At 36.8% G+C, this 26,934-nt stretch overlaps 1 protein-coding gene across 3 annotated transcripts in view; it reads right to left on the bottom strand.

Annotated features, from left to right (window-relative positions):
* Window positions 1–952: 952 nt before the first annotated feature.
* Window positions 953–26,934, bottom strand: part of LOC143409401 (myosin-2-like) — a 75,915-nt gene continuing 49,933 nt past the window's right edge. Inside the window, exons 1-40 of one of the 3 annotated variants that reach the window (XM_076869630.2) lie at window positions 26,573–26,595; window positions 26,332–26,374; window positions 24,722–24,945; window positions 24,479–24,622; window positions 22,872–23,028; window positions 21,642–21,669; window positions 21,444–21,558; window positions 21,257–21,349; window positions 20,669–20,732; window positions 20,445–20,543; window positions 19,310–19,413; window positions 18,652–18,790; window positions 18,193–18,311; window positions 17,954–18,103; window positions 16,615–16,785; window positions 16,216–16,525; window positions 15,520–15,596; window positions 14,508–14,595; window positions 14,302–14,419; window positions 13,066–13,189; window positions 12,841–12,977; window positions 11,183–11,438; window positions 9,359–9,601; window positions 9,102–9,278; window positions 8,873–9,018; window positions 8,699–8,789; window positions 8,220–8,609; window positions 7,477–7,603; window positions 6,678–6,796; window positions 6,355–6,551; window positions 5,489–5,672; window positions 5,246–5,411; window positions 5,020–5,144; window positions 4,560–4,868; window positions 4,170–4,373; window positions 3,517–3,642; window positions 3,255–3,425; window positions 3,068–3,172; window positions 2,857–2,952; window positions 953–1,238 (exon numbers count right to left, since the gene is read on the bottom strand). In XM_076869630.2, coding sequence (XP_076725745.1) covers window positions 1,086–1,238; window positions 2,857–2,952; window positions 3,068–3,172; window positions 3,255–3,425; window positions 3,517–3,642; window positions 4,170–4,373; window positions 4,560–4,868; window positions 5,020–5,144; window positions 5,246–5,411; window positions 5,489–5,672; window positions 6,355–6,551; window positions 6,678–6,796; window positions 7,477–7,603; window positions 8,220–8,609; window positions 8,699–8,789; window positions 8,873–9,018; window positions 9,102–9,278; window positions 9,359–9,601; window positions 11,183–11,438; window positions 12,841–12,977; window positions 13,066–13,189; window positions 14,302–14,419; window positions 14,508–14,595; window positions 15,520–15,596; window positions 16,216–16,525; window positions 16,615–16,785; window positions 17,954–18,103; window positions 18,193–18,311; window positions 18,652–18,790; window positions 19,310–19,413; window positions 20,445–20,543; window positions 20,669–20,732; window positions 21,257–21,349; window positions 21,444–21,558; window positions 21,642–21,669; window positions 22,872–23,028; window positions 24,479–24,622; window positions 24,722–24,925 — 5,826 coding nt within the window. In that variant the 5' untranslated portion in view covers window positions 24,926–24,945; window positions 26,332–26,374; window positions 26,573–26,595 and the 3' untranslated portion in view covers window positions 953–1,085. The other 2 variants (XM_076869627.1, XM_076869628.1) reach the window with 2 other exon arrangements.

The following is a 26,934-nucleotide window of genomic DNA, read 5'->3' on the forward strand; positions in this document are numbered from 1 at the left end:
AGGTGATATAGGAACAAAGTGAAAAAGGGACGGATACAGTGAGAAGAGCAATCCCACACCCTTCCTAAATCTGGTGTTACAGCATGAATCCAACTTACCTGTTAAATTGCCTCCATGGGTCTAATTTAAATCATTCTCACATGGTGCCATTGAAGCCAAGATATTCTTGCTTTCTATTTTTACAGGAAGTTAGCATTTAGCTTTTCTTTCATACTGTCCAGGAAGTTTATATTTTTGGCTTATGTATCTCAGCTGTATCTAGTTTAAAAATCTTAATCTTCCAAGAAATTTTCTCTCAGTATTTTAGATAGCTACCATATCTACTTTTTGTACCAAATTCATGTTCATCACTATGTGTGTATACATTTTATTGATATTCTTGTTGTTGATTTTGATTCTTTACATGATTATCTAGGAGGCCATAAGTCTGGAAATATTATAATATATAAAGTAATAATCTCTATGGCTCCAGTCTTGATTGCTACCCTGTGTCTTTCATAGGGAGAAAGGTCACATCTTATTCATCATATCAAATCGTACCCACACTATGTGCATAGCATATTAGTATTAATATTGGAAATCTTCATGTACCAACTAACTAATACGTTTCATTTGTGTTCTTTATCAGTTATTAAGCAAGGAGAATTAATGATGTGGTTCAGTCTGAATTGCCCATGTGAAAATACAGCTAGTGCCATTCTTTGCGTAGACATGAAAAATTTGAGGAAGCAGGAACTTTCTAGGATTTTACTATACCCCAAATATCAGGAAAGGTTTGAAAGAAAAATTATATCCAGATTTCTGTTCACCAGAACTGGCTTCTCTGATAAGTGACAGCTTCATAGTTTTCAAGTATTATCATAGTGGCAGGTTAAATGTGATTGCTCAAGAGGCTTGAGATTATTTAAACTTTCACATCATTTTAGGAGAGAAAACAAACAAAACCTAAGGATATGGTTTGCAAAGTATTCTGTACTTTTTATTTCCTTCACAATAGGGTAGAATAGACAAAATTATAGAGGAAAATGACCAAAGACTTCACATTTTGTGCCTCTCTTCAGTCATTCCATTGCATCCGGACTTGATCACTCTTCACTTATAATTTTTGTATGAACTTCTCGACTCTTTACCCGCAATTTGTTGACCTGAGACTCTGCAATGTCAGCCCTTTCCTCTGCTTCCTCCAATTCATGCTGGATCTTGCGGAATTTAGATAGATTTGTGTTGGATTGTTCCTCCTGAGAATAAAAATGGAATTGTAAGAAGACCATACTGCACATCTTTCTAGACTAAAGACTTAAGGGATGAAAGGATTTGGCATCTATAGATAAGCAGAATCTTACCATCTCCTAGATTTTGCTTATCATTGAAATTAATATTGTGATTTAACTGGGGCTTGGTGCCTCATAAATAATCACATCCTTAATTTTTAAACCAAAGCATATTAAAAGATGTGTACCACAAATAGAACAATAAAAAATGTTAAGATCAGAGGAGAAGGAAAGAATATTAAAGTCAAAGTTGTTAATACTTGATGTTAGATAATGACTGTTCCATAAAATTAAGTATTCTTTATCATATTAAGGATGAATTTAATAATAGTTTTTAAAATTGAAATAAATGATGTATTTTATTATGAATGTTTTGGCACAATACATTCACTTTTTTCTTCATACTTTGGATGTAAAAATTGTACTGACAGACTCCCTAATATAAAGTAATCCTTACATTGTAGGAACTAAGCCTATTTAAATACCAAAAGAAATTTTCTTTAATAAAGTAAGGGTCTTACAACTTAGTAATTTACCCATGCTACAACTGCACTCATGAATAAAATGGCCTGTATTTTCTTCCCCCTGTTCTCTCTTGGATAGGTTCTGGTATGAGGGTTATGCGGGCTTCTTAACATGAATTGGAAAGCTCTCTGTCTTTTCCCATGATCTTGAACAGCTTACATAGCTGGGGGATTATCTGTCCCTTGAAATTTTGAAAGACCTATCCGGTCCTGGGTCCATTTTCAGAAGAAATTCTGAAATAACTTATCCAGCCAAATTGGTAATTTATATTCTCCTAGAAAAATCATAATTTTCCTCAGATTTCAATTTTTTTGGTAGGTTTACATAGTAATCACACCAAAATTTTTTTATGTCCATGGTTTATTTCTTTTCTTATTTATAATGTTGTGAGTTTATATTTTCTCTCACTTTCCCCTTGATTAAACTACTCAAAAGTATATCAATTCCCCAAAGTTATTAGATATTACTAAAATAGTCAAATTAGAAAATAGTACACTCTAGTTAATCAGTTTATCAATTTCTACCTTTTTTTAATAGTGCTTCTTATTTCCATTGTTTTGTTATTCATAATTTCTGGATTACACTGTCCACTTATTGATTTATTTTTATTTTTGACTCATAATGAAAGCACATACAGCAATGAAGTAACTTTCAGTCAATAGCTTTGACTTCATTATGTAGGTTTGTAAAAGTAGCATCTTCCTTGTAGTTTTATTTATAATTAATTATTCAGTAATTATGATTTTTATTTTAAATTTATCCAAAGAAATATAAAGGAAAGTTTCTTCTTTAGCATTTAAATATAGGGATTTTTGTTTATATTTTCTCATCACTTGGCAATTTTAGCAAGACAATGACCAGAGATTATGGTCTGTGTTATTTCTGCTTTTAAATTTTTGTTTCTTTGTTAAGTAAAAGTTAACTTTTAAAACCAAGCTTTTGATATTACAAATGATAAGAAATAAAACTACAAAAATGAACAGGATAATGAATCTAAATACCTATTAGCTTTTCTTAACCCAAGGACTTCATTCTTCCCTTCTACTTTAAAGATACTTACAGCCTCTTCTGCTTGTCTCTTGTAAGATTTCACTTTTGCCTGAAGTTTATCTACCAAATCCTGAAGCCTGAGAATATTTTTCCGATCTTCTTCCGTCTGAAAGATCATAAAAACCATAGGACCTTATTTCTAAAGCGCTATTGTATCATTGTATATGAGCATTTCACATTGATTTGGAAGAATGCTTAGGTGATAAAAGTTAATGCTGTACCTGGTAAGTGAGTTCCTTCACTCGCCTCTCATGTTTGCGCAGACCTTTGACAGCTTCAACATTACGCTTTTGCTCGCTTTCAACCTCCCCTTCCAGCTCACGCACCTGCAAATAGGTAGGCTCTTAGAAAGAACTTTAATCAAATCAGGCACTGGAAGCAGAAGGAAATTGATATTGGGAGACCCACCCTGGCCTCCAGCTTCTGGATTTGCTTCTTGCCACCCTTCAATGCCAGCTGCTCAGCCTCATCCAGACGGAGCTGCAGGTCCTTCACTGTCTGCTCCATGTTCTTCTTCATCCGCTCCAGGTGGGCGCTGGTGTCCTGCTCCTTCTTCAGCTCCTCAGCCATCATGGCAGCCTGGTTAGCAAATAAACCAAAAAAATCAAGAAAACTATTGCTGTAGGCAGTTGTACTGCTAAATTAATGGAGAACTATGCCTGCTACTCACATCAGTGATGGCCTTCTTGGCCTTCTCTTCTGCATTGCGGGCTTCCTGGATGATGTCCTCCATCTCTCCTTGCATTTGGGAAATATCTGTTTCCAGCTTCTTCTTGGTGTTGATCAGGCTAGTGTTCTATTTTAAAATAACATTTACATCTTCTTATTATGCTATCAAAGTACCAATTTTTGAAAAAAAATTAGGTTAAAAATTACAAGAAATGCTTTCAGTATTAAGGAATCTTGTTATGTAGTGCAAATAAATAAAATAGAAATGTTATAGAATATTGAACATCTTCAAGAACATACTTCATAAGCAGACTAAATAGCTGTATAATATTAAAATTATCATTTACCGGTGAAACCATTCACAGGGATAAAATAATAATGTTCACAAGATTCAATTTCTGCACAATAAAATGTCAATATTAATAAGAAGAGTCAGTAAAACTTAAAAAATAATAGATAATGAGTTAGCCTTAGATTATTATAGGAAGTGAGTCAATAATATTTGTTTAACATAAAATAGTGGAAGTTTTCTAAATAATACAGTAAAAAAATGATGAAAGTATAAAACCTGACCGTCATATAAAAAATTCAGGCCTATATATTCTGGGTATGTAAACATCAACCAACAGGGGAGTTCTTTGTGCTAAATCCCACCTGGGTGTGGAGGAGCTGGACACGCTCACTGGCATCCAGGAGCTCCTGTTCTGCAATTTTCCTGCTCCTCTCTGTCTGCTCCAGTGTGGCCCGCAGCTCCTCAATCTCAGCCTGAAGTAGGTTGGCTCTGCGCTCAACCATGGCCAGTTGTTCCTTCAGGTCCTCCTGGCCCCGGAGAGCATCATCCAGGTGCAGCTGGGTATCCTGTGGAATGAGAGATCATTGAGATATCACGTTCTCAGGCTGTAGTCATTCCAATTGTCCTGGAATCATCTTTTTGTTTTGGGGCAGTGCTGGGGATTGAACCCAGGGTCTGTGCATGCAAGAAAAGCACTCTACCAACTGAGCTATATCCCCAGCCCCCCGGGTCCATCTTTTGAAGCCATTTACCTTGAGTATGCCTTGAGTGTTCCTATAGTTCCTCAGGGCCTCAGCAGCCATGCGGTTGGCATGGTTCAGCTGGATTTCCATTTCATTGAGGTCTCCCTCCATCTTCTTCTTAATCCTGATAGCATCATTCCTGCTCCTGATCTCAGCATCCAGTGTGCTCTGCATTGACTCCACAATTCTAATGTGGTTTCTCTTCAGCTGGTCAATTTCCTCATCCTTCTCAGCAATTTTCCTGTCAATTTCAGACTTGACTTGGTTCAGTTCAAGCTGGATGCGCAGGATTTTCCCCTCTTCATGTTCAAGAGATGCCTTAAAGACCGCAAAAGATGACATTAGCAAGAAGCATTCTGAAGTTTTTCTGCAAGGCATTAATTTTATTCTGTCTATCTTTTTACAACCCACAGAGATGTATTTAATTTTTTCTGATTTGTTGGTGTATAAGATAAAATTCACTCTGTACCTCAGCTTCTTCTAAAGCAGCCTGAAGTTCACACTTCTCTTGTTCTACTTGTTTCTTTATTTTCTCCAGTTCATGGATACGTTTTCCTCCCTCTGCAATCTGCTCCGTGAGGTCAGAAATCTCCTCTGTTGTTTGGGTAAAAGACAGGTAAGGACTTGGTCAAACACATGCATGAGAGAGAGATTCCTCCAAGTCATGAATATTATTGAAAGTGAAAGGGACTCACGCTGCAAGTTTTTGTTCTCTCGCTTCAGGGTTTCTAGCTGATCCAAGGATTCCTCATAGGCATTCTTCATCTTGAACAGCTCAGTACCAAGGGAGCGGGCCTCCTTCTGGGATGCTTCCAGCTCAGCATGTGTTTCCTCATATTTCTGCTTCCATTCAGCCAGGATCTGAAAAATCCAGAGTGGTTACCTGCTGTATAGGGCAGAAAAAAGTCACAGAGAGCAGTGAATGCTACAGACATCACCTTATCAAAGTTCCTTTGCTTCTTGTCTAGGGCTGCACAGGCAGCATTGGTCCTCTCCACATCAAGCATGAGGTCCTCGACCTCATTCTGCAGCCTCTGCTTTGTCTTCTCCAAGGATGCACATTTGGCATTCACAGCTTCCACGTGTTCCTCAGCAGCCTGTAACCTCTGAGCCAGCTTCTTCCTGAAAAATTATATAAAATTTTAGGGAGAAATAAACATAATAACAATCACGAATTGTTAGCACACTGAAGCATATTGGAAACTTCACACTAACGTGATCTATTAGTTCAATCAACAAACATCAGCAAGCTCTTTTTATAAACCAGTCATTGAGACAACAATAAATAAGACAAAAATGTTCCCTGCCATAAAGCTTACAAACCAGTGGAAGAGATAAACAATAAGCAAGTCAGAAAAATCCATGACCACACTTTCAAATATACATATGACAAAGAGAAGTAAAGTAGGGTACATTATGGGCAACTACTTCAGGTATTCAGGAAAGGCCTCCCCTGGGAGATAACATCTGAGTCAAGATCTGAAAGAAGTCACAATGAGCTAGAGGGAGACCAGTATGGAAAGTATTCTAAACAGAGGGAACTGCACAAAACCCTAAAGCAGCGATGAGCTTGATGTGCTTGACGTATGGCTTAAGCTCTGTAATTAGTAATCATTTGTCATTTTTTTGATTTCTTAACTAGATTTTAGTCTAGTGCAGTAGGGACTACTGTTTGCTCTATTCATGAATCATTCTCAGGACTTGGTAGTGACTGGCAAATAGAAACTAGTTAATTAAGCATTGTCAAACTAATTCACTGACTGTGCCAAGTTTTCAGCACATTCTTTCAGTGCTGTGCACATACTTAGCCTCCTCTAGCTCCTCTGTGCGCTGGATGGCATCCGTCTCATACTTGGTCCTCCACTGGGCAACCTCACTGTTGGCCTTGGACAGCGCCCTCTGCAGCTCCGCCTTGGATTCTTGCTCCTCCTCATACTGCTCCCGCAGCAGGTCACAGTCATGGCGGGAGGACTGCAGGGCGTGGGCCAGGGCATTCTTGGCCTGTGGAGATAGTTATGCCTTCATTTTACTGGATGTTTAATTGTTTAATTTTTAAGTTTCAATTCAAAACCGTCTAAAAGTTGGTATAACTGGATCTGTTTATGGTCAATTCAGAATAATTGTTACCTTTACTTCTTCTTCAAGCTGCCTCTTTAATTCCTCAATCTGTTGAGTAAATGCTTGTTTTCCCCTTGATAACTGAGACACCAAAGCTTCTTTTTCATCAAGCTGGCGTGAAAATTCACCTAGACAAAGAAATGGCACATTGTTTTTTAAATGAAGAAAATATTCTGCAAACCCATGTTAAAAATAAATTTTAACCTTATCCCCCCCCAAATGAATACTCAGATTATTGAATTCTATATTGGCATCTTCATAGTCAATGCTAAATTTGGATATTTATGGTGGAACTTCCATATCAATCCATATGAATAAATACAGCTCAAATTTTTTGTCCTCTCCATAACTAATTATTTTAGCCTTTTATATGTTGCAAAAACTTTTGAAGGCTGTCAAAAAGGGAGATAAAATGTCCAATTCTACATAGTTCCACTTCCATAGACTTTTGAGAGATAGGCCTGTCCATTGCCCTAGTCGTTAATTTAATGTTGATACAAATTTTTTTTAAAAAATGTGTCCTGACGAAGAAGTCCTGAACCCATGCTGGAATGACTTCTATTCCAACATCCCCTTTGTGAAAAATAAATATTCCAGGCCTTTCTGGAGCAGAGCTTAGTTTAGTTATATGAAAATATTTATTCCAGTGTTATCCCCAAATGACCTTGCACTTAGATGGAGAGTCTGAGCCTTTCAATGAATCACACATGATCTCAGTTGCTTTTATTAGACTGCCACCAAATCATTTGTTCTTAACCATATCATCATCACCACCACTCTTAGGCACCAAACAAGAAGGGAGGTTTACCAGATTCAGTCTGCAGGCGTCCCCTCTGGGTTGTGAGGTCATTGATGAGCCGCTGCTGCTCTTCTTCTTTGGATTTCAGTTCACTCACTTGGTCCTCTAGAGTGCGGCACATTTTCTCTAGGTTTCCCTACAGGATAAAAAGCGAAAGAAGGAAGTGGAGACCCTTCAAGATAGTGATCTTTGCAGCAGCTAAGAATTCTCCCCAAATGAAATATCTAATAATTGTTTTGATTCATAAGTCAAATTATCTAATATGCATTGATATAGAAGAATTTATTTATTTTTATTTTATAAAAGCTAGTCATGATGCTCTGTGCAGTATTAATATAAAAGTTAAATAGTAGGCTTCAATTTTAAGATTCCACAAGAATTATATGGTACATACTCTAAAGGCATATTAAAAACTACTGCATTACCTTTCTATACACTGAAACCTTGCTATTGGATAATTGAAAACATGGGAGAGTTGTACTCTCCAGTTGGGGGACTGAAGAACACAAATGACCTATTTTCCAAAGCTAGCACTGTTATTATAAATGGGGTGATACGCTGCTGTGCTTTGGTTTTCTGTTTATTTATATGTTAAATGAAAATAATTAAAAAGGCTTTATTTATTTTATGCTTACCTTCCTGGATAACGGCAAATAATAAATGACCTAATGTGTATAATGTGTCCTTTGTGAACTATGATGTGTCCATATGGGTTAGTGTCATTAATGTCAGTTTTCCCATATCTGTTGTACCTTAGCTTTAGAGATGGTCTCTACATTACTAGCAAGGTCATCAATCTCCATCTTCATCTCACTCTTTTCTTTCTCTAGCTTCTGCTTGACCCGCTGCAGGTTGTCAATCTGCTCCCCAAGTTCAGCCACACTGTCTGCATGCTTCTTCCTCAGGGTGGCAGCTGTGGCTTCATGCTGCAGGGTGGCCTCCTCCAGGTCCCTGCGCATTTTCTGGAACTCAGCCTCTCGCTTCTTGTTCATCTCAATCTGGGCTGAAGTGGCTCCTCCAGCTTCTTCCAGCCGCTCACTGATCTCCTCCAGTTCCCTAGAGAGGTCAGAACGCTGCTTCTCTGCTTTGGCCCTGGAAGCCCGCTCTGCCTCAATTTCCTCCTCCAGCTCCTCAATGCGAGCCTGGAAATGGTGGAAAATACAAATTCAGTTTCTTGTGTCAGTCATTTATTTTTCTTGTTGAATTAAAGTGATGGAGATCATGTACTTACCTGTAACTCCTTGATCTTCTTCTGCAATTGAATACCAAGTGCCTGTTCATCTTCAATCTTGCTTTGCAGATTGCTCATTTCAAACTCTTTCCTTTTGGAAAAGCAGCAAATAGCAATAATTTAGTTCATACCCAGCAGTGGAAGCAAATTCCTGAGCTATTCTTTCATACTTACTTTTTGAGTTTTTCATCAAGTTGCTGTTTCTCATTTTCAATGTCCATTATAGACTCTTGGGCCAACTTCAAGTCACCTTCAAGTTTCCTCTTAGCCCTTTCTAGGTCCATACGAAGTTTCTTTTCTTGCTCCAAGGACCCTTCAAGCTAAATATAAATTATGTTGAGTAGGAACTAGAATTCCCAGTTTCCTTTAGAAGAAATAATTTCCTTGATAATGCTGGACTTACATCATCCACTTGCTGTTCAAGCTTAATTTTAGCTTTGGTCAGGGTGTTGACTTTGTCCTCCTCTGCCTGCAGGTCATCCAAGGTCTGCTGGTGGGCCTCTTGGAGGGCCTTCTTCTCCTTGGTCAGCTTAGCAATGGTTTCATCCAGGCCTGCCATCTCTTCTGTGAGGTTTTTCACCTATAGGGGTTAAGAAAGAGGTGACCTCTGCTACTGACTGAGAAGAACCTGGATACAGTACAACAGAGTATGTTGCATACCTTGTTCTCTGTGGCATGCTTCTCCTTTTCAACCTTGGCCAGTGTCAGCTCAAGGTCATCAATGTCTTTCTTCAGTTCTGAGCATTCATCTTCCAGTTTCCTCTTCTTGGCAGTCAGCTCAGCGTTGATCTCTTCCTCATCCTCAGCTCTCTCGGTCACCTCTTTGATCTTGGCCTCAAGCTGGATTTTGGTTTTGATCAGCTGGTCACATCTTTCCTCTGCATCAGCCAACCCTTCAGCTTCCTTGAAATTACAATTGAGAAGAAAGAATAAAATACTTTACACTGATAAAAGTATAAATGTTTACATTTTTTTTTCTTGGATTTCCTGTATTCACTTGTTTATGTCTTCACAGATTTTGTTTCATGCCACTTACTAAAGTGCAGTACATTTTCATATGTAGAAAAACCAAAAGTATTGGTAGTTGACCTATTCCTTTAGAAGAGTATATTCCACAATAGATTTGAAAACCTCTCTCTCAAAGGCTACCATTAATGTAGAAAGCAATTAATGACATCAGAGAACAGAGAAGTTGGGCCAAGTTTGGCTTAATAAAAGAATTGGTATTTGAGTTAAGTCTTGAGAGATGGATAGTATTTGGGTTTGCAGAAATCAACTTATTAGGAAGAAAATCATGGTGGGGGATGGGGAAGCATTCCTGCCAGAAAATTTCCACCTGCAACTGCTATTGAAACATATTTCTTTGTAGTACTGAAAGATGACCCTGGTTATGATGCTTTAAATTCAAGTTGAGGCAAAAAGTAATCAAAAAATTCCTGGCAACCCACTGTTTCCAATTAATGGGAACAGAGCAGGCATAAAATGAGAGAAACATGAAATTTATATTCACCAGTGATCCTCCATATCAACTTTTGAATACACAGAAGAATATGTTCTCTGTATAGCTATGTAGTGAATGTAGTGGTGTAGAACAGATTCTGAGTAAATCTTTGGGAAGAACAGAAAAAAATTTGGAATATATTTGAAGGGGGTAGAGACAAAAAAGAAAAAAAAATGCAAGGGGAGGCTCTTTTTTTCCTACTGTAATCTTGAAGGAGTTATTATACTGCCCAAACTTGACAGCAGAGACTAATCTTATCAGAAAAAAAAATATATGATTTTGTGATGAGTAAATTATACCAGACCAATTCAATTCTTTCTAAATGAAAAACAGTCCTATAAATTACATTTCCAAGTTGATGGAAGCAGTTCTAAAATGATTGGCCCAAGAGCGAGCAGTGAGGAGCTTGGACAGAATAGGAGAGAATTGTAAGTAGGCAGAGCAATTTAGATACTGATGAAGCAATCTAGGTGTGGATGTAATAGGGTACTGACTATGGTGATAGATCGTAAAGAGTGGATAAGAATTTTTTATATCGATAATTAACAATAATTCAATAAAATTTAGTGTTGAATGCTGCCATTTTCCAGCTGTCAATATTGTAATTCAAGACTCATGGACATTAAAAAAGTGTTCAAGGAAGCTTTAGGAAAAAAATCTCCCTCTGTGATGTCCTCCCCTTAATATTTTATCTGGGATTACTTCATGTTAAAATCGCTTCCAAGGACTTTCTTCAAAAGGAAAAGACATAAATCCTGGAGTTTAATAAACTTGTAGAATGAAAGATGATGGACATTTCTACCTAATTGTTGTGGTGCTGTATGGAAGGGATTCAACAGACAATGAAGGGATACATGGAGGGCTTCAACTTTCTCTCTCCAATGCTTGTCTGCCCTGCTGACTATCCAGCCCATTGCCCATAATGGTCAGAGTTCTAGCACCTGCATTCTGATTAGCAATACCCAACTGGTACCCCAACTTACAGACTGAACTTGGAGCTGCAAGTCATTTTTTTCTTTTAGCAGTGACACCATCTTTTCTTCTAATTCCTTCCTTTTTGCCTCTGACTTGGCAAGTTCATCTTTGGTTTTCTGGAATTCTTCCTTCATGGTGGCCATCTCCTTCTCAGTTTCTGCACTCTTTAGCAGAGGTTTGATCTTAAAGAACAGTTTCATCCAGGGCCAGTGCTTGACATTCATGAAGGCTCGTATGTTGTATTGGATACAGAAGATGGACTCCCTAAAATTCAATGACTGCAAATTAGGTATTGTGTGGATGATGAAATGAGATGAAATTTAGGCAGCAAGAGTTGGAGGTTCTGTCCCCACTCTAATCCTCACCGTCTTTGAAATGCACAGATTAAGCAAGTGATATTTTGGGGGTGATAGTTGAGGATTTGCCATTCCTCTACTCATTCCTCTACCTCATTGCTTCTCAAACTTTGGAATGAATAAAAATGACCTGATGGGATTGATAAAACACTGATTCCTGAACTCCACCTCCAAAGAGTCAGATTCAGAGGATTTGGGGTGGAACCTGAAATTGTGCACTTTTAACAGGTTAACAAGGGATGGTGATAATGCAAATCAAGGACTACACTTTGAGAAGTACTGCTGTGCCTCAGTGCCTCTCAAACATTCTTACTAAAATACCATAAGGGAAGCAGGAGGTGAACACAACCTTTAAAGATTGTGGGGTATCTGATTAAAGATGCTAGAATTTATTTGACAATCTCTAGTTTTATATTTTAATGTGGTGTGAATTTTGCATTATACTCTATAATACCACATTTGCTTTAATCTAGGTTATTTGAATAAATTATTTACCCTCATATATAGACAATTATTTATGTGTGTGTGTGTGTGTGTGTGTGTGTGTGTGTGTGTGTGTATATATATATATATATATATATATATATAACCCAAATTTATTATTTTTAGTAAAATAGAATGCCACAGAAGTTTAAGCATAATTTTAAATAGTAAAAATAAAATTTGTTTTATGTAAATTGTTTATATATTTACACATATGTGTGGATATACATAGAATGGCAATGTAAAATGCATATATCACTATAGGTCATGTATATCCTGCAGCCTGAGAAGCCTAGCACTATAGTCTTTGAATTCTGTCCCTTCAACAAATTAGATCACCAGGAAACCATATCCCTTGATGACATTGTATTAATTTACTACAACAAGTCTTTCATAGACAAATGCCCTTAATATTTTAAATCATGATAGTTCAATAATAGAAATGATCAGATGGAGGAAGGATAATACAGGATTATATCCTGTATAAAACCATTCTTGAAAATGCTATACATTTCAATGTCCTCTCTTTAATCATCTGCCTAATAAATCATATTAGAACCAAGTGCTACAGTAAAAATTTGTCTCTGCTTTCTCATTGATGTATTTTCTCTTGTTAGATGAAAACTATGAACACTTCATGCTTCTCAGTTTTTTACCCAAACACTCAGAAAATATTTCATGGTGATGATCCTTTAAGTTTTCCTTCATTTCTCTATGGGACTCTTACCATTCCTTAAGTGTCCTCAGCACAGTTGAGTCTTAACTGTAAGCCACCTCAAGTGTGTTTTTGAGGATGAAAGACATGAATAAACAGTACATTTTTATACCTTCTCTCCACCATCTTCTGGTACTCCACTCTTGCCAAAAACCCTCTGCACATGGCCTGGGTGCGGGTAATTAGTTGGGCCAGCTTGTCATCTCGCATCTCCTCTAGGAGCCCTAGAAGACCAGCTTTGAAAAAGACCTGTGTGGGGGCAGTGTTCCAGATTAGAAATGTTGCATAAAATTCAAAAGAACAGGAATAGTATCAGATTGGATTTAGAGAATGTTACCTTAGTGTGACCAAATTTGTACTGGGTGTGGTCAATATCAATGGATGCAAGGAGCTTCTCAGAAGCCTTCTTGCTGTCAATATACTGTCCTTCAGGGATAGCACTTGCGTTTAGTACCTTGTATCTGTAAAGCAAATGCAGTTTAAAAAAATAAAATAATGCTTGGTTTACTAATAAAACAAATAATATCTAAATATTAAATGATTTATTTAAAAATAAAAGTTCTTAAAAATATTATTCTTTGTTCAAAGAGGGATGACATTGCTTACATGGATGATCAACCTATTGGCTATCAAGTTGTACTCCATTTTACCATCTCTTAAAGAGTTGCAATTTTCTTTTCTGCCTCAGCAGACCCTGTTCTCAGAAAAGAACTTTATAATCTTGTTCACATTAAGCTATAGATGACCTATAAAATATAACATTATCCCCGCTTGATGAATTTGCTGTTTAAAATCCTGAGTCCAAGAGTGTTTTTTATTGAAAAATCTGGTAGAAGATACTTCAGGTATGGAGAACTGCCCTAAACACTTAAAATCAAACTTAAGGGTGCATCGAGTCTTGAGCACTGAAGCTCTCTGTCCAACTCCACCAGATGTAGACTTAGGAGAGACCTGCTCCCTGCAGCTGCCACCCAAGCTTATTCTTGGATTTACAAGACAGGCTTATCTAGGAAGGAGAAAAAGGATCTAAGGAATTGTGACATGTACCCTCTGTTTCTTCGAAACACTTGGAAGCTTATGTATGAGAGAAAAATGAAGATTGATACAATTAAAGGAAGCAATAGAACAGGAATTATTTGAAGTTGTACATGCATGGGAGAGTTACCAACTCAGCCACTTATTAAATGTCTGACTTTGGGCAAATAACTTATCTCTCTAAACCTCAGGTTATTCATCTATAAAATGAAGTCATGTTAGTGCCTACCTATACTATGTTTTTATAATGATTAAATGAGATAATCCAAACATACTAGGTATTCAAAAAGATAGTTCTCATAACTAAATTGAAATTAATGCACACACATCTGTAAACTAGTTAGGAGCTTGGTAAATTCAATGAAAATTCTACACAGTGGTTAAAATATAATATACCTATTAAATACCTTAAAGGTATTTTTGAGGTGTACACTTTTTACTTTTTTGGCTAATTAAAATTTTTTCACTAAATTGTTCTGCTTGTACTAAATTTATTTGTATAAAACTTCAAGATATGCCATAATTAAGACAGTCTGACCTCTGCTTGAAATCTGCATAAAGGATTCTGCTTGGGAATCCTTTCCTACAGATGCGGATGCCTTCCAGCACACCATTACACCTCAGCTGGTGCAGGACAAGTTCATGCTCCATGGCACCTAAAAAATACATATATATTTCACTGCAGAGTTCTGAATAAGGGGGTGTGGCAATCATGTCTTCTTCTTTCATTCTAGAACTTCTTACCTGGAGTTTTAGTTTCATTGGGAATAATACACCTCACAAAATGAGGGTGGGTGCTCCTGAGGTTGGTCATCAGTTTGTTCAAATTCTCCTGTAAAACCAGGAAAAATCCTGTCATCTCAGACTGTGGACATGGTAATGAACAGTTGGCAGTGTTTATAAAGCCAGTCTTTATGGCTGGGTTGAATGGCCTGAATGGACTGTTTTCATTTAAAAGAATAACTCAAATGCTTCTCCTGAGATTAGTTTATTCCTCAGTACATTTTTCTGAATTTAGGTTGGCAGGAGTTACTCACAGCAACCAAATGTGCTTCTTTTCAGTTTATACCAGCACTGTCCTTCTTTCTACCTACATCCTTGGCCACCCACAGACACTTACAAGGCCACTGCTACCCATACTAGATGATCACACTCTCTTCTACTAAACTCTATAGTTCTTCAAAACAAAAATGCAAGCCTGCACACAATTAAACTTTTTCTCATAAATAAAGCTCCCTCTTTCCAGCTCTGTAAAATTTTAGGACATAAGATTATCTATAAGTAAGCAAATCTACCAGTTATAATTGAGAATTAATTTAAGAGCAAGGACACCATGTGAGCTTTGTTGTAGGTTATCTGCTAGATGTCATTAGTCTTGCCAATGTCTGTTAGTCTCTCTGTGTACATGTCATTGTTCCTTGTCAGACTAACTAGATTATGAATATAGAGCATTAAGTTTTATGAAATTTCTTATCACATATTCTTCACTATTTGACTTAGCATGAAAGGTGAGATAACCATTTCTGAGTAATTTAAATCCTTTCTCTCCAAATTTAAATCAATAGAAGTCATTAGCTAATGTCAGTTCTTTCCTAATGTCTCTTGAAAAGAAGATCTTATGTTTCTGAAAACGAATTTATGGGCTAGGGGTTTAGCTCAGTGTCTAGCACATGCAAGGCCCTGCTTTCATTCCCTAGTACCAGAAAAAAAAAATTCCCAAAGTAACTGGGAAATGTAAGAACAATTTCTTCCTTACCCTGAAAAGGGCAGACACAGTCTGGAAAGAGGAGCCCTTCTTCTTGCCACCTTTCTTGGCAGCTCCGCCACTTGCCTCTGGAGAAAAAGAAGAAGTATCATTTCAATGTGGTTCTGAATCAACAGGGCTATCCTTGCCAATTTGCAGATGTCTGTGCTTTTCTGTGTTCATCAAATGGAGCATTTCCTCACTCTCTTGGTGCCTCTGTTTGAATTGTATTTTTAACTAAGTTTGCATCCACTTTTCTGTGATTCATTCTTCATTGGGAAATAATGTGAAGGCCATTCCCTTTATCATATAGAAATGGACACCCTGATATTTGGACATTTAGGATATACTAACTTCAGAAATCATCAATAAAGCAAGTATAGAGAGGCAGAAGTTGTTCACTACGTTATCTTTAAATATCTCCAGATATTCAGTGTAGTGGAAGAAGCAGAAGCAATCATAGAAGCTGAGGCTTTTCATTGGTTGAGAGTATGATAGTTCCTCCTCTCTTACTCTTTGCAAATAGGACCCCTATTTGTAGTGACTCGAGCCACACATGTATAATTATAGACCAGCCTGCCTACTCAATGCTTAGGGGAATAATGGGTTTGGCCAGCAAACATTCTGCCAGGACTATGAGTTTTCTAGCCTCAATCTAATATCACATTTTGTAATATCTACAGAAAATGTTAGACTTTGGGGCATTACCTGCTTCAGCAGTTTGAGCCCCAGAGAAGAGGAAAGCTAGAGTTTTTAATGAAGACTTCTGGTACAGCCCAACCACAGTCTCATTCAGGGGGTCCTTGTTCTTGTCCAGCCAGCCAGTGATGTTGTAGTCCACAGTACCAGCATAATGGATCAGGGAGAAGTGAGCCTCAGCCTTGCCTTTGACTACCTTAGGCTTCTGGAAGTTGGCAGACTTTCCAAGATGCTGCTCATACAGCTTGTTCTTGAAGGAGGTGTCTGTTGCCTTGGGAAACATGCACTCTTCTTCCAGGATGGAGAAGATGCCCATAGGCTGAATTTAAGACGAGGTAAAAGGCATGTGGGTAAATATGAAAAGCAGAGTACATGGGCAGTAGAGACCAAATAGACAGAGGAGGTTACCTTCTCAATGAGCTCAATGCAGGCAGCCAGGTCCATCCCAAAGTCAATGAAGGTCCACTCGATGCCTTCCTTCTTGTACTCCTCCTGCTCCAGCACGAACATGTGGTGGTTGAAGAACTGTTGCAGTTTCTCGTTGGTGAAGTTGATGCACAGCTGCTCCAGACTGTTGAACTAAATAAATAGATGTGTTTACTTCTCTCTTTAAAAAATTGAGCATTTAAAAAAATACAGTACTTTTAAATTTAAAACTTTTTATCCGATAGCCTTTAGATGATAGATGAGAAAATCACTGGACCAAAGAGATTCCTTTGAAATAAAAAGTAAAATGTATGGAAGGTTTGAAGATGTGTGGAATCTACTATTTCTCCTACTGCCGTTTTATAGAAAATCCTATTAGTATTATTTTCCCCTGCATTTGCTAAAGTTTACTCAGGTGTTTTCTTGAGTTCCTACTTAATCATCCCATATTTATTCCCATTATCTTCTACATCTTTTAGAGGGGTCCTAGTTTTCAGTGGACTTATGAGCCAACTTGCAACCCCTGAGAAATTGTTTAGGAGTCTACATTATGAGGAATTCACTTGGTCAGCACTTCAAGTGAGCAATGATTACCACCTCTATTCTTTAATGTGAAAGAAAAAAAATCATAATACCAAAAATCACGTGCAGTATGAGAACATACACTTATATTTTAAAACTCCACCAAAATGTTAACATTAACATTAACTAGATATAAAGTCCAATTATGTGGAATCTTTTCCCTTGATTTTTTTATATTTTATGTAATGTTTAAATCTTACTTTAATAATTAGGAAGAAGATAAACTTCTTAAAAACTATAAGTAGGAAAAATGTATCTCATGATCAAATATGAACTTTTATTTCATGACATCACATTAATGAGCATTAAAAGCTAATTTCATTTATGAATGCTGAATCTAAATTATAAAGTTTTTCTCAGCTTTTATTATCTGTTTAAGTATTTCCAAATGATTTCTCCACTATATTTTCAGAGCATACTTAATCACAAGGTTTACTTTGATATTTTCACATTAGCTTCATTTTGCTTTGTGGGATTTTTAGAATCCTCCTCCCTCCACAACACCAGATTAATTCATAACTCCCTTTGGATCACTTAGCAAGTCAGGTCGTCATTAAGCATTTTGTTCTCATAGAAGTGGAATTGCCACTACAATAAATGATTTGTAGCTGCCAAATCAATCTAAGTCTTAATATAACTGACAGTTGTAAGAAAAGGTCATGATATTCATAAATTCTTTCTTGTTACTATTCCCATGTCCTACTATAAAAATCTCTTCACCAGTCAGCTACATACTCACATCAAAAATCTCAAAGCCAGCAATGTCCAAGACCCCAATGAAGTACTGTCTGGGTTGCTTGGTGTCCAGTTGCTGGTTGATGCGGGTGACCATCCACAGGAACATTTTCTCATACACGGCTTTGGCCAGAGCACCCACTGCGTTGGTCACCTTAAAAGACAAAGACAGAGCTCTTAAAGTTATGTAAGGGCTATAAAAATGTTCTTTGTCCTGGTGATGAATTTGAATTATGTACCTACCTGCTCTACAGTCTGGCCTTTGGTAACATACTCATTGCCGACCTTGACCCTGGGGTAGCAGAGGGCTTTGAGCAGATCAGCAGAGTTCAGACCCTGGAGATAGGCTGCCTTGTCAGCAACTAAAAGGAAAACAAGGTAGAACAATTTTATTATGGCCCAAAGATACCCACTTCCTTAAATTTTTTAAGCTACGTGTGTTTTGTACAGTTTTTTATGTATAACTTTTTGAACTTTCTTGTCCATTTTTTCATTAAGTTAAAGACGTTGGTAATGGGTAGTTTGCTCTAAAGAACTTTAGAAATGATAGAAACTATCTAATGCCCATGTTTTACACAATAAATTATTTTGGTATAAATTAACACTCAGTTCTTAAAAGTAAATTTGTCTTCTCTAGGAAAACTCACAGGAAACAGGTTAAAAATGTGAGTCAAACAAATATGACATCAACTCAGCTGATACCTTCAGTGCCATCTGGCTCAGCTTGCTCTTCACGCTGCTTTTGCTTGAATTTCATGTTCCCATAATGCATCACGCCCCCCGTGAGCTTATAAATAGACACCTTTTCTTCATTAGTGAAGCCCAAAATATCAATAGCACTCTGTCAAATAATCAATAATGAAACTGTTAGGTTATAGTCCACACACTTGCTATTTATAGTTCACATTCCCACTCCTGACTTTTTGATCAAACTGAAACTACCAGTATGAATAGGGGACAAGAAATTCCTTAGATTGGGCATAAAAGGTTTGGTCAACCAAAAACCAGCACAGAGCAATCTAATTTTAGGTGTGTATTATCTGATGGTTCAAAAAGTAAACTTAGGGAACAAGGATAGTAAATTTAAGGCCCTTGTTATTTTGAGAGGTGGTTTGGTCCATAGAAAATAGATATAAAAATAAATAAATTGCTTAAATTCCAAAATAATAAATTTTTAGACTATTAAGGTAAATTAAAATGTTGTAGAGGCAGATCTTAACATTTTTATAGACTCCAGGAGGCATGCATATGCTCCTAACACTTCAGTCTCTGCTATTTCCATGGGATACTAAATATTTATCTAAATGGACCATTGCTCTGACCCAATGTAGTAATTCCAGTTTTTGTGTATTCTACTTACATCTGTGGCCATCAGCTCTTCCTGGTCATCAATGCTGGCTACACTGATTTCCCCTTGACTGACAAATGGGTAATCATATGGGTTTGTGGTAATCAGAAGCATTTCTAAATACATAGAAAAGAGCAAAGATAAGCATAATAATCTTCTTCATCAAAGCAAGAGATTTCTAGACAAATTCTAAGATCACTTTATGATGCTTGGTTAAAAGATGCTTGATGGGCAGTGAAGGAACTCTTAAAGGAAATTTAACACCATCTCAAATCCCTTAAAGTTGTTGTCAGGGTATCTCCTATCATTCCCTATTTTTAAACACCATTATAATCCAAAAATCATTACATATGAAAAAAGTTGTATCTATAAGTAGTAATAACAGTGTTGACTATTTACAATTTAATTTTGAAAACAACCTAAATATCATTAAAAGGTATGATATGATTAAGTAAATTATACTTATTTCTAGAGTGGAACACTATGCATCCATTAAAAGTAATAATGTGAATCTATATTTATTGATATAGAGAAAACCATGATAGGTTCAGCAAAAAATTACAAAAGGGAATGTAATTATTATTTCAGTTATGTAAGTTGTATGTGTGTATCCATGTTATGATTTACATATTGAAAATGACTAGAATAATATTTTAGTACTATAGTGATAGAAATTGGAAGTGTCATTTCAGTTTTCCTTTTTCTTTCTTATGAGTTCTTTTAGTGAGCACATACACATTTTAACAAAGTTACAAGCTGTTTATGCCATGCTGAGAATCCAACCCAGGTCCTTGCATATAGTAGGGAAGCATTCTACCATGGAGTTATACCCCTAGCCTGCAAAGTTCTTTTAAAAATTAAATAACAAGTTGGGTGGAGTGGCACATGCTTTTTATCCGGCTAGCTACTCAGGATACTGAGGCAAAAGAACCACAAATCTGAGGCCAGCCTGGGTAAATTGGTGAGATCCTGTCTCAAAATAAAAACATAAAAAGGGCTGGGGATGTAGCTCAGTGGCAGAATGTTCTGGGTTCAATCCTAGTATCACAAAAATTAAAATAAAGTATGTATAAATTCAACAAAATTCAGACATAAATTCAGAGGTAATATTATAGGAATTTTGAAAAGGAAATATGATATTTCTTACCAATTAGTTCTGGTTTCTTGTTTGATGTGATCTGATAAAAAATATGGTAACTTCTTTCAGCCTTAAGCTGAAAGGTAACTCTAGACTTCTCTAACAGATCTAAAAGAAAACAAACAATACACGGGTAAAGTATAAAAATTCCTGTGATGTACAAATTTGATTTTTGGTTAATTTTATAGCTCATGAGGAACAGAAATTATTTTCAAGGATATTTGAGCACTTACATGTTTCAATATCAGCTGAAGCCAGTTTTCCTGTAGTGCCAAAGTGGATTCTGATGAATTTACCCTTGAAAGGAAAACTAATATTATTCCCTTATTTTTCAATAATATAAAATCTTTGCCAACTCCAAAACACTTGAGATGGTAAGGCTTTAATACTAAATCAATTTAGAGACGATTTGTGTCTAGAACTAAAAACAAACAAACAAACAAAAAACCCTCCTATTTTGTAAGTGAAAGAATTTTCTTTTATTTTAAAATTTGTACATTGGATACATATGCTAGGTGATATGTTAGTTTAATTTTATAATGTATAAATATATTAAAACATCATTGTCTGCCTCATAAAGGTAAACAATTATCATCAATTGAAAATAAATGAAAAATTTAATTGTGAATAATAATATAATGACAGATAAGAATGAACTCAGAAAAGGGCACATATCTTTTAAGACAGGATTTTTGATCCATGTTCAGAAGAAAAAAGTCAGTGTAATATAATGTTAATAAAAGATTCAAAGAATGTATTCACAAGCATCCCATCAATTTTGACCTGTGAACAGAGCCAATCATAGCGTCCAAGAGACTTACAAAGCGAGAGGAGTTGTCATTCCTCACGGTCTTGGCATTGCCAAAGGCCTCCAGTAGGGGGTTGGCACTGATGATTTGATCTTCCAGAGTCCCCTGCAAAGGAGAGCGCAGTCCTCACATCTGAGGCTTAGGAATTACCTGAGAACCCTAACAGAGCCTGGATTCTGACCCTGACAATCAGACCCACCTGCATTTTGCCAGAGGTTGTGTCCTCCTTCTTCTTTTCCCCAGTAACTGCAATTGTTGCAAAGTACTGGATGACACGCTTGGTGTTCACAGTCTTCCCTGCACCAGATTCTCCACTGTCAAATCACAACAAAATCAAATGAGGTCCCAAAGCTAACAGCTATCACATTCATGAAAAGAAAGCATAAAATCTACTTACGTGATTAGGATTGACTGATTCTCCCGGTCTACAAAAGAGAAAATGTGGACATTTAGTACTGTTTTCTTATACATTTGTAAATGACAAAATAAAATGGAATGAACTTAATATTTTTAAGCCTGGGTTTTGCAATCCTTTGGGCTTTGTGAGTACTCGGTCTACTATCTTTCTAGTACCTCTCTTTTCTACTCTCTCCCCAGCTTTTGCACACTTGCACCCATTTAAAATTAACACTGCCACTTTTATCTGTCTTATGCTCAAGTCTTTCAAGAAATATTTCATTTGAGAAGATTCTGGGATGAAAGAAAATGTTTGAAAGCCAGAGTATAATTGATAATCACATGGCTCTATTTTCCTGAAGCATCAGACTTTCTTTTTAATACTCTACCATTAAATAAATAACAAAAGCAGACTTGACATTATGATTTGAGTATTGATGACAACTTTAGTTAGTTACATATTTTTTGTGGATGAAAGAAGTAATGAAAAATGGATGTTGGAGATATTTTTAGCATGTGGAAAAGTAAGAAAAATAGTAAAAGGAGGTTGCTGTGAAAGTACTCATGGGTTTAGTCATATTTTTCAGGGGAGGATAAAAGTTTGTTTCGATGTTTTAGTCTAACAAGGAATTCTTCAAGCTCTTTCCAGAGGAGTGCTGGGTATTTACGATAAGTCTATCTGAGACAATATTGTAAAAAACAGATTAACATAACTGTCTTAATACCTTATATACTTTAAAATATTAGGACTGTTCAAATTGGCACCAGGGAAAGAGAAATAGCATTTGTGGCATGTTTAATTTATGTTCATTGGTCACAATTTATGTTATTGAGAATAAAACCCCAGAAGCAAGGTTTACTCTCCTGTTTTTTGGCTTAGGATAAGTGGAGATCCAGTTTGTATGTGTGATTCTGTGTCTGAATGTGCATGTGTGTACATGTACACAGATATGTTTGTATTTTTGTTCAAATTTATTTGAATTTCTGAGTCATTCAAAAGTAAATTATTTAATCATGGACAACCTTTACTGGAGTTTAAACATTTAAGAAATCATTAGCCATTATATAATATCTCATAAATACACCTGTCTCACCTCGAGGGGATAGTTTTGAAGTATGTTGAATTTGGTTTGGTTATAGAATCTCTCTCTCTCCCTCTCTCCCCCACCCTCTCCTCTATGGTTCTGCTTTAGAAATACTATGCACACAACAAAACATCTGACCAACTCACCAGTCAGCATGAACTGATAGGCGTTGTCAGAGATGGAGAAGATGTGGGGTGGGGCCTCCTGGCGCTTTTTGCCTCTGTAGGCCGTCACCACCTCTGGGTTGTACACTGGCAGCCACTTGTAGGGGTTGACAGTGACACAGAAGAGTCCTGAGTAGGTCTTTGCAAGGAAAGAAAGAATTACTACCCAAAGGCCTTTTCTGTTATTTGCTCAGTTCCATAATTAATTGGGTTTTAACAAAAAGGAAAAATTAAAGTAAATGTTCTACATTTCTTTAAGGCATCAACATGAAAATTAGTTCGTGGATTCAGCAATGTGATAGCAACATCCTTGAGGGAAGAGACCATAATTCAGAATTCTTATTTCTCCCCTCAGAAATTGTCACAGTGCTTTTTTACATGGCAGGAACCGTAAAAACATGTTTGTCTGTTTGATTGTTTTTAAATGTGTTCTATGAGACATTTGTACTCTTTTAAAGAAAGTCATATAATCCTTTGCAGAATTAAGATAATTCAAATTTATAACAACATAAATTTAGATATTAGCTAAATGTTTAACAATAAGGAAGTGATTAAGTGAACTGTAGTAAATCTTAAGGCAACATAAAACATGTTTTTTATTTTTTTAACATTTAAAAAGGTAAACGTGACAGTATATAACAACACTGGGAATATATTTTTCAAACTATTTGAAATTATAAAGAGACAAGAAAAAATGATGTAAATATATTATGATTACAACACAGGAATTTTAAAACATTTGACAACTGGTCCAGAACAGAACAACCAGTTAAAACAGAGTTGACCATAAACACCAGATACGCCTGTGTAGGTGTTGCCCAGCTAAATATCAGCACTGGTTAAAAAAAGTATGAATGTAACATAATATATTGAATTTAAAATGTTTATTGGAAAGTGAATTATGTTCCAGGTCCCTGCCAGGCAGTAGAAATAAAACATAAATGAGATTGTGTCCCTTGAGGAATTCCCAGTCAACACAGGAGACAGTGATATAATGAATGATGCAGGAAAAACATGGCCAATGTGATTGCAGGGACCGAAATAATGGGACACACCACCAGACTCTGCCTGGGGAAGTTGGAAAGGTTTCATAGAAGAGGTGGCATTCCAAATAGAAGAAACCAGAACACATAGATGCAAATTACTGTTATTTGGGCAGAGTGAAAATGAGTGAAATTTGTCCCTAAAAATCATTTTTAAGTGAAAAAGTATAAGTTTATATTTTCCCCCCTTGGAATGATTCTGCAACTGGAATGTGGAGAGGGCTGTGGGAAAGATGTAGGCAGATAGTTGAGATATAATCAGTAACTGCTCAAATATTTAATTATAGATCTGTGGTCAATCTAGTCAACAAAGATAGTGTCCTTCCTTGGCTTTGAATGAAAAGATGTGCTGGTGTTTGCATTGTGCCTTACTAAAGTGTAATATTCATTATGTAGTTCATTATAATAGTATGAACACTTAACTAGTTATGCTAATAGTGAAAATGAAAATATGTCACTACTTGGGACTCTTTATGCTGCAGTGGAGGCCATGGGCTGAAAAGGTATGCAGTGATGGTAATAAAGACCCCTGGTAGGGGAACTCACATAGATCATCCAGGCTGCATAACGCTCTTTGAGGTTATACAACACAGCAGGCTCATGCAGGTGGGTCATCATGGCCATGTCCTCTATCTTGTCGTATTTGGGAGGGTTCATGGGAAAAATCTGATCTTCCTTCACTGTCAGAGTCTAGTAAACAAGAAGGATAACCATTAACATCAATCGAGTGACCAAACCCTCCCTCCCCCAATTCAATGAAATATGGCAGGCTCCTGGGTCTCTACTCACCGCCCCTGCCTCAGTTTTTACTGTCACTTTCCCAGCTTCTCGGCTCTGAATAGTTCCTTTGACAAAGGATTCCTTGGGCTCTGCCACAAACACTGAGGTCTTGGCATCAAAGGGCCTGTTCTGGGCCTCAATGCGCTCCTTTTCAGACTTTCGGAGGAAAGGAGCAGCCTCCCCAAAAACAGCCATTTCTGAGTCTGAACTCATGGCTGCTGATCTCAGAGGTCCTAAAGGGATAAAACATTTCACACTGTAGACTCTGAAGGGCTGTTATACCAGTAGATCTTCATATTGGTTGTATTCCATGGGCCCAGTTGGAATTTCCACTAGGCAGTTCTACTGTACACTAGCGAGTTATTGAAACAAACGTAATCACCAAAACTGAAATGCATCAAAGATCTCTATGCATGCAATACTGTATTTAGAACTTGACATCCATTATCTTCTTTCATACTCCAAGGCTCCCATTCCAATCAAGAAACTGGGTTATTATCTCAAAACTGCTGCTAAGTTGCTTGTGTCCTTGGATAAGTCACTTGATCTCATTGTCTTTAGAGATTATAATATCTCTTTCTTAATTCACAGCCCATGAGATATCATGATGATACTTTGGAAAAACAAGTTACTACTGAACAAGTAGTAATTTGAAATAGCTTAGGCTACCATTGACATATAAAATGTCAATTTACTATATCACTAAAAATGCCACATCTTGCCATGCAAAGAAGAAAACTTTATTTTTTCCTTTAGATGTATAGACAAACTTGCTCAAAGTGGATTTGGGGGGATTATAGTTTTATTTACCTTTGTTTTCCCTTTTAGTGGAGTCTTAATAAAGTCACTCTAACAAAATTTCCTTGCATAGCAAATCCAGTCAATCAGTTTAACCCAGTTAAACTAGTTAATGATAAAACCGAAAGCACTGCTCTCTTTGCTGTTATGAATTTCCTTCTAAAGAATGCAGGCCTTGGTTGCTTTAGACTGTGCTGTCTGCAGGTTGCCAATGGCATCAGTAGAATGCTTGGTTTGGCAAAGAATGCCACTACAGTCATTGCATGATCAAATTACTTGAAATCATTTTAATCTGCTATTCCAGTCTCTCTCTTTAGAAATGCAGAGTGTAGTAATGGGGCCGCTTAATGCCTTTATTACTGAAAACTAAAATTCTACAGTTTTTTTCATTTTATATAGCACTCAGCATTGCACAGAGTAACTTTTTATAAGGGCTTTAAAGAAGTTTAAAGGAGCATCTTCCTGGATACTTTTTTTCTTATTTTTTGGGCATCACGATTATTGAATGAATGCTAGTAGCAGGATACATTTTAATCAAATCTGAGCATTTTAGCAAGGGAATTTGAGTGCTGTGTTCTTCTTCTTCAGAGGGAAAATAATCTTCTATTATAAATGATTCTCTAGCTCAAATGTCACCTCACCAGTTCCTGAGTCATAAACAAGAGTTTGAAAGCCCTCCTTCTCTCTCCCTCTCCATCCCTTTACTGTTGCTGGAAGGTATTTACTGAGGTAAGCATTTCCTCAAAAGGTTGCTAAGTGACACAAACCCATTCAAGAGCCTTTTGCATTCACCTCTAAGAAATGGTTAGTACAAATCTTACCTTATTAGCAAGTGAGAAGATGTAACCTGGAAGTAAGGCAGTTCTGTAAAAGAAAAGGGAAAAGCACTTAGTTAATCAAAGAGGGATAGGGATCCTATTTGAATTGCTTGCTATTATAAGCAGAAAGCAACAGAATTCATAAGTGTAAAAGGCCAAGTAGCAAGGCAGCAGTACCAGAACCAGCAGCCGAAGCTCAGGCGATGTAGCCAGTGTCCCTCTTGAAAGTCCTGCTCCCACTTACCTTGGAGCTTTTTAAAGCAGGACGAGTCAGCTTCATTCCGAGGGCTCTTTTATATGGATAGTTATGGAAACAATGCAGCTGCCTCTTCTTTCTTAAGTCAAAAGGAATTGTTTGGCAAAAACCCTCTTGGCAATCTGGCGTCCCTGCATAATTCTCATTCATATTAAGAATGGTTGGATATAATTAGAAATATTTTTCTTATTGAGTATGTGGATAAATCTCCTATGGATAATTTGAGAAGATGATCTGAAAGGAAGATTCAGGCTCATGGATAACAGCATTGGCTGGGCAGCCAGGTTACCTGGCTTCTCTCATAACCGATTTTTGGCCTTAACTGGGCATAACCATTCAGCATTGCCTTG

The sequence above is a fragment of the Callospermophilus lateralis genome, chromosome 11, assembly GCF_048772815.1.
Source record: "Callospermophilus lateralis isolate mCalLat2 chromosome 11, mCalLat2.hap1, whole genome shotgun sequence".
Lineage (NCBI taxonomy): Eukaryota > Metazoa > Chordata > Mammalia > Rodentia > Sciuridae > Callospermophilus > Callospermophilus lateralis.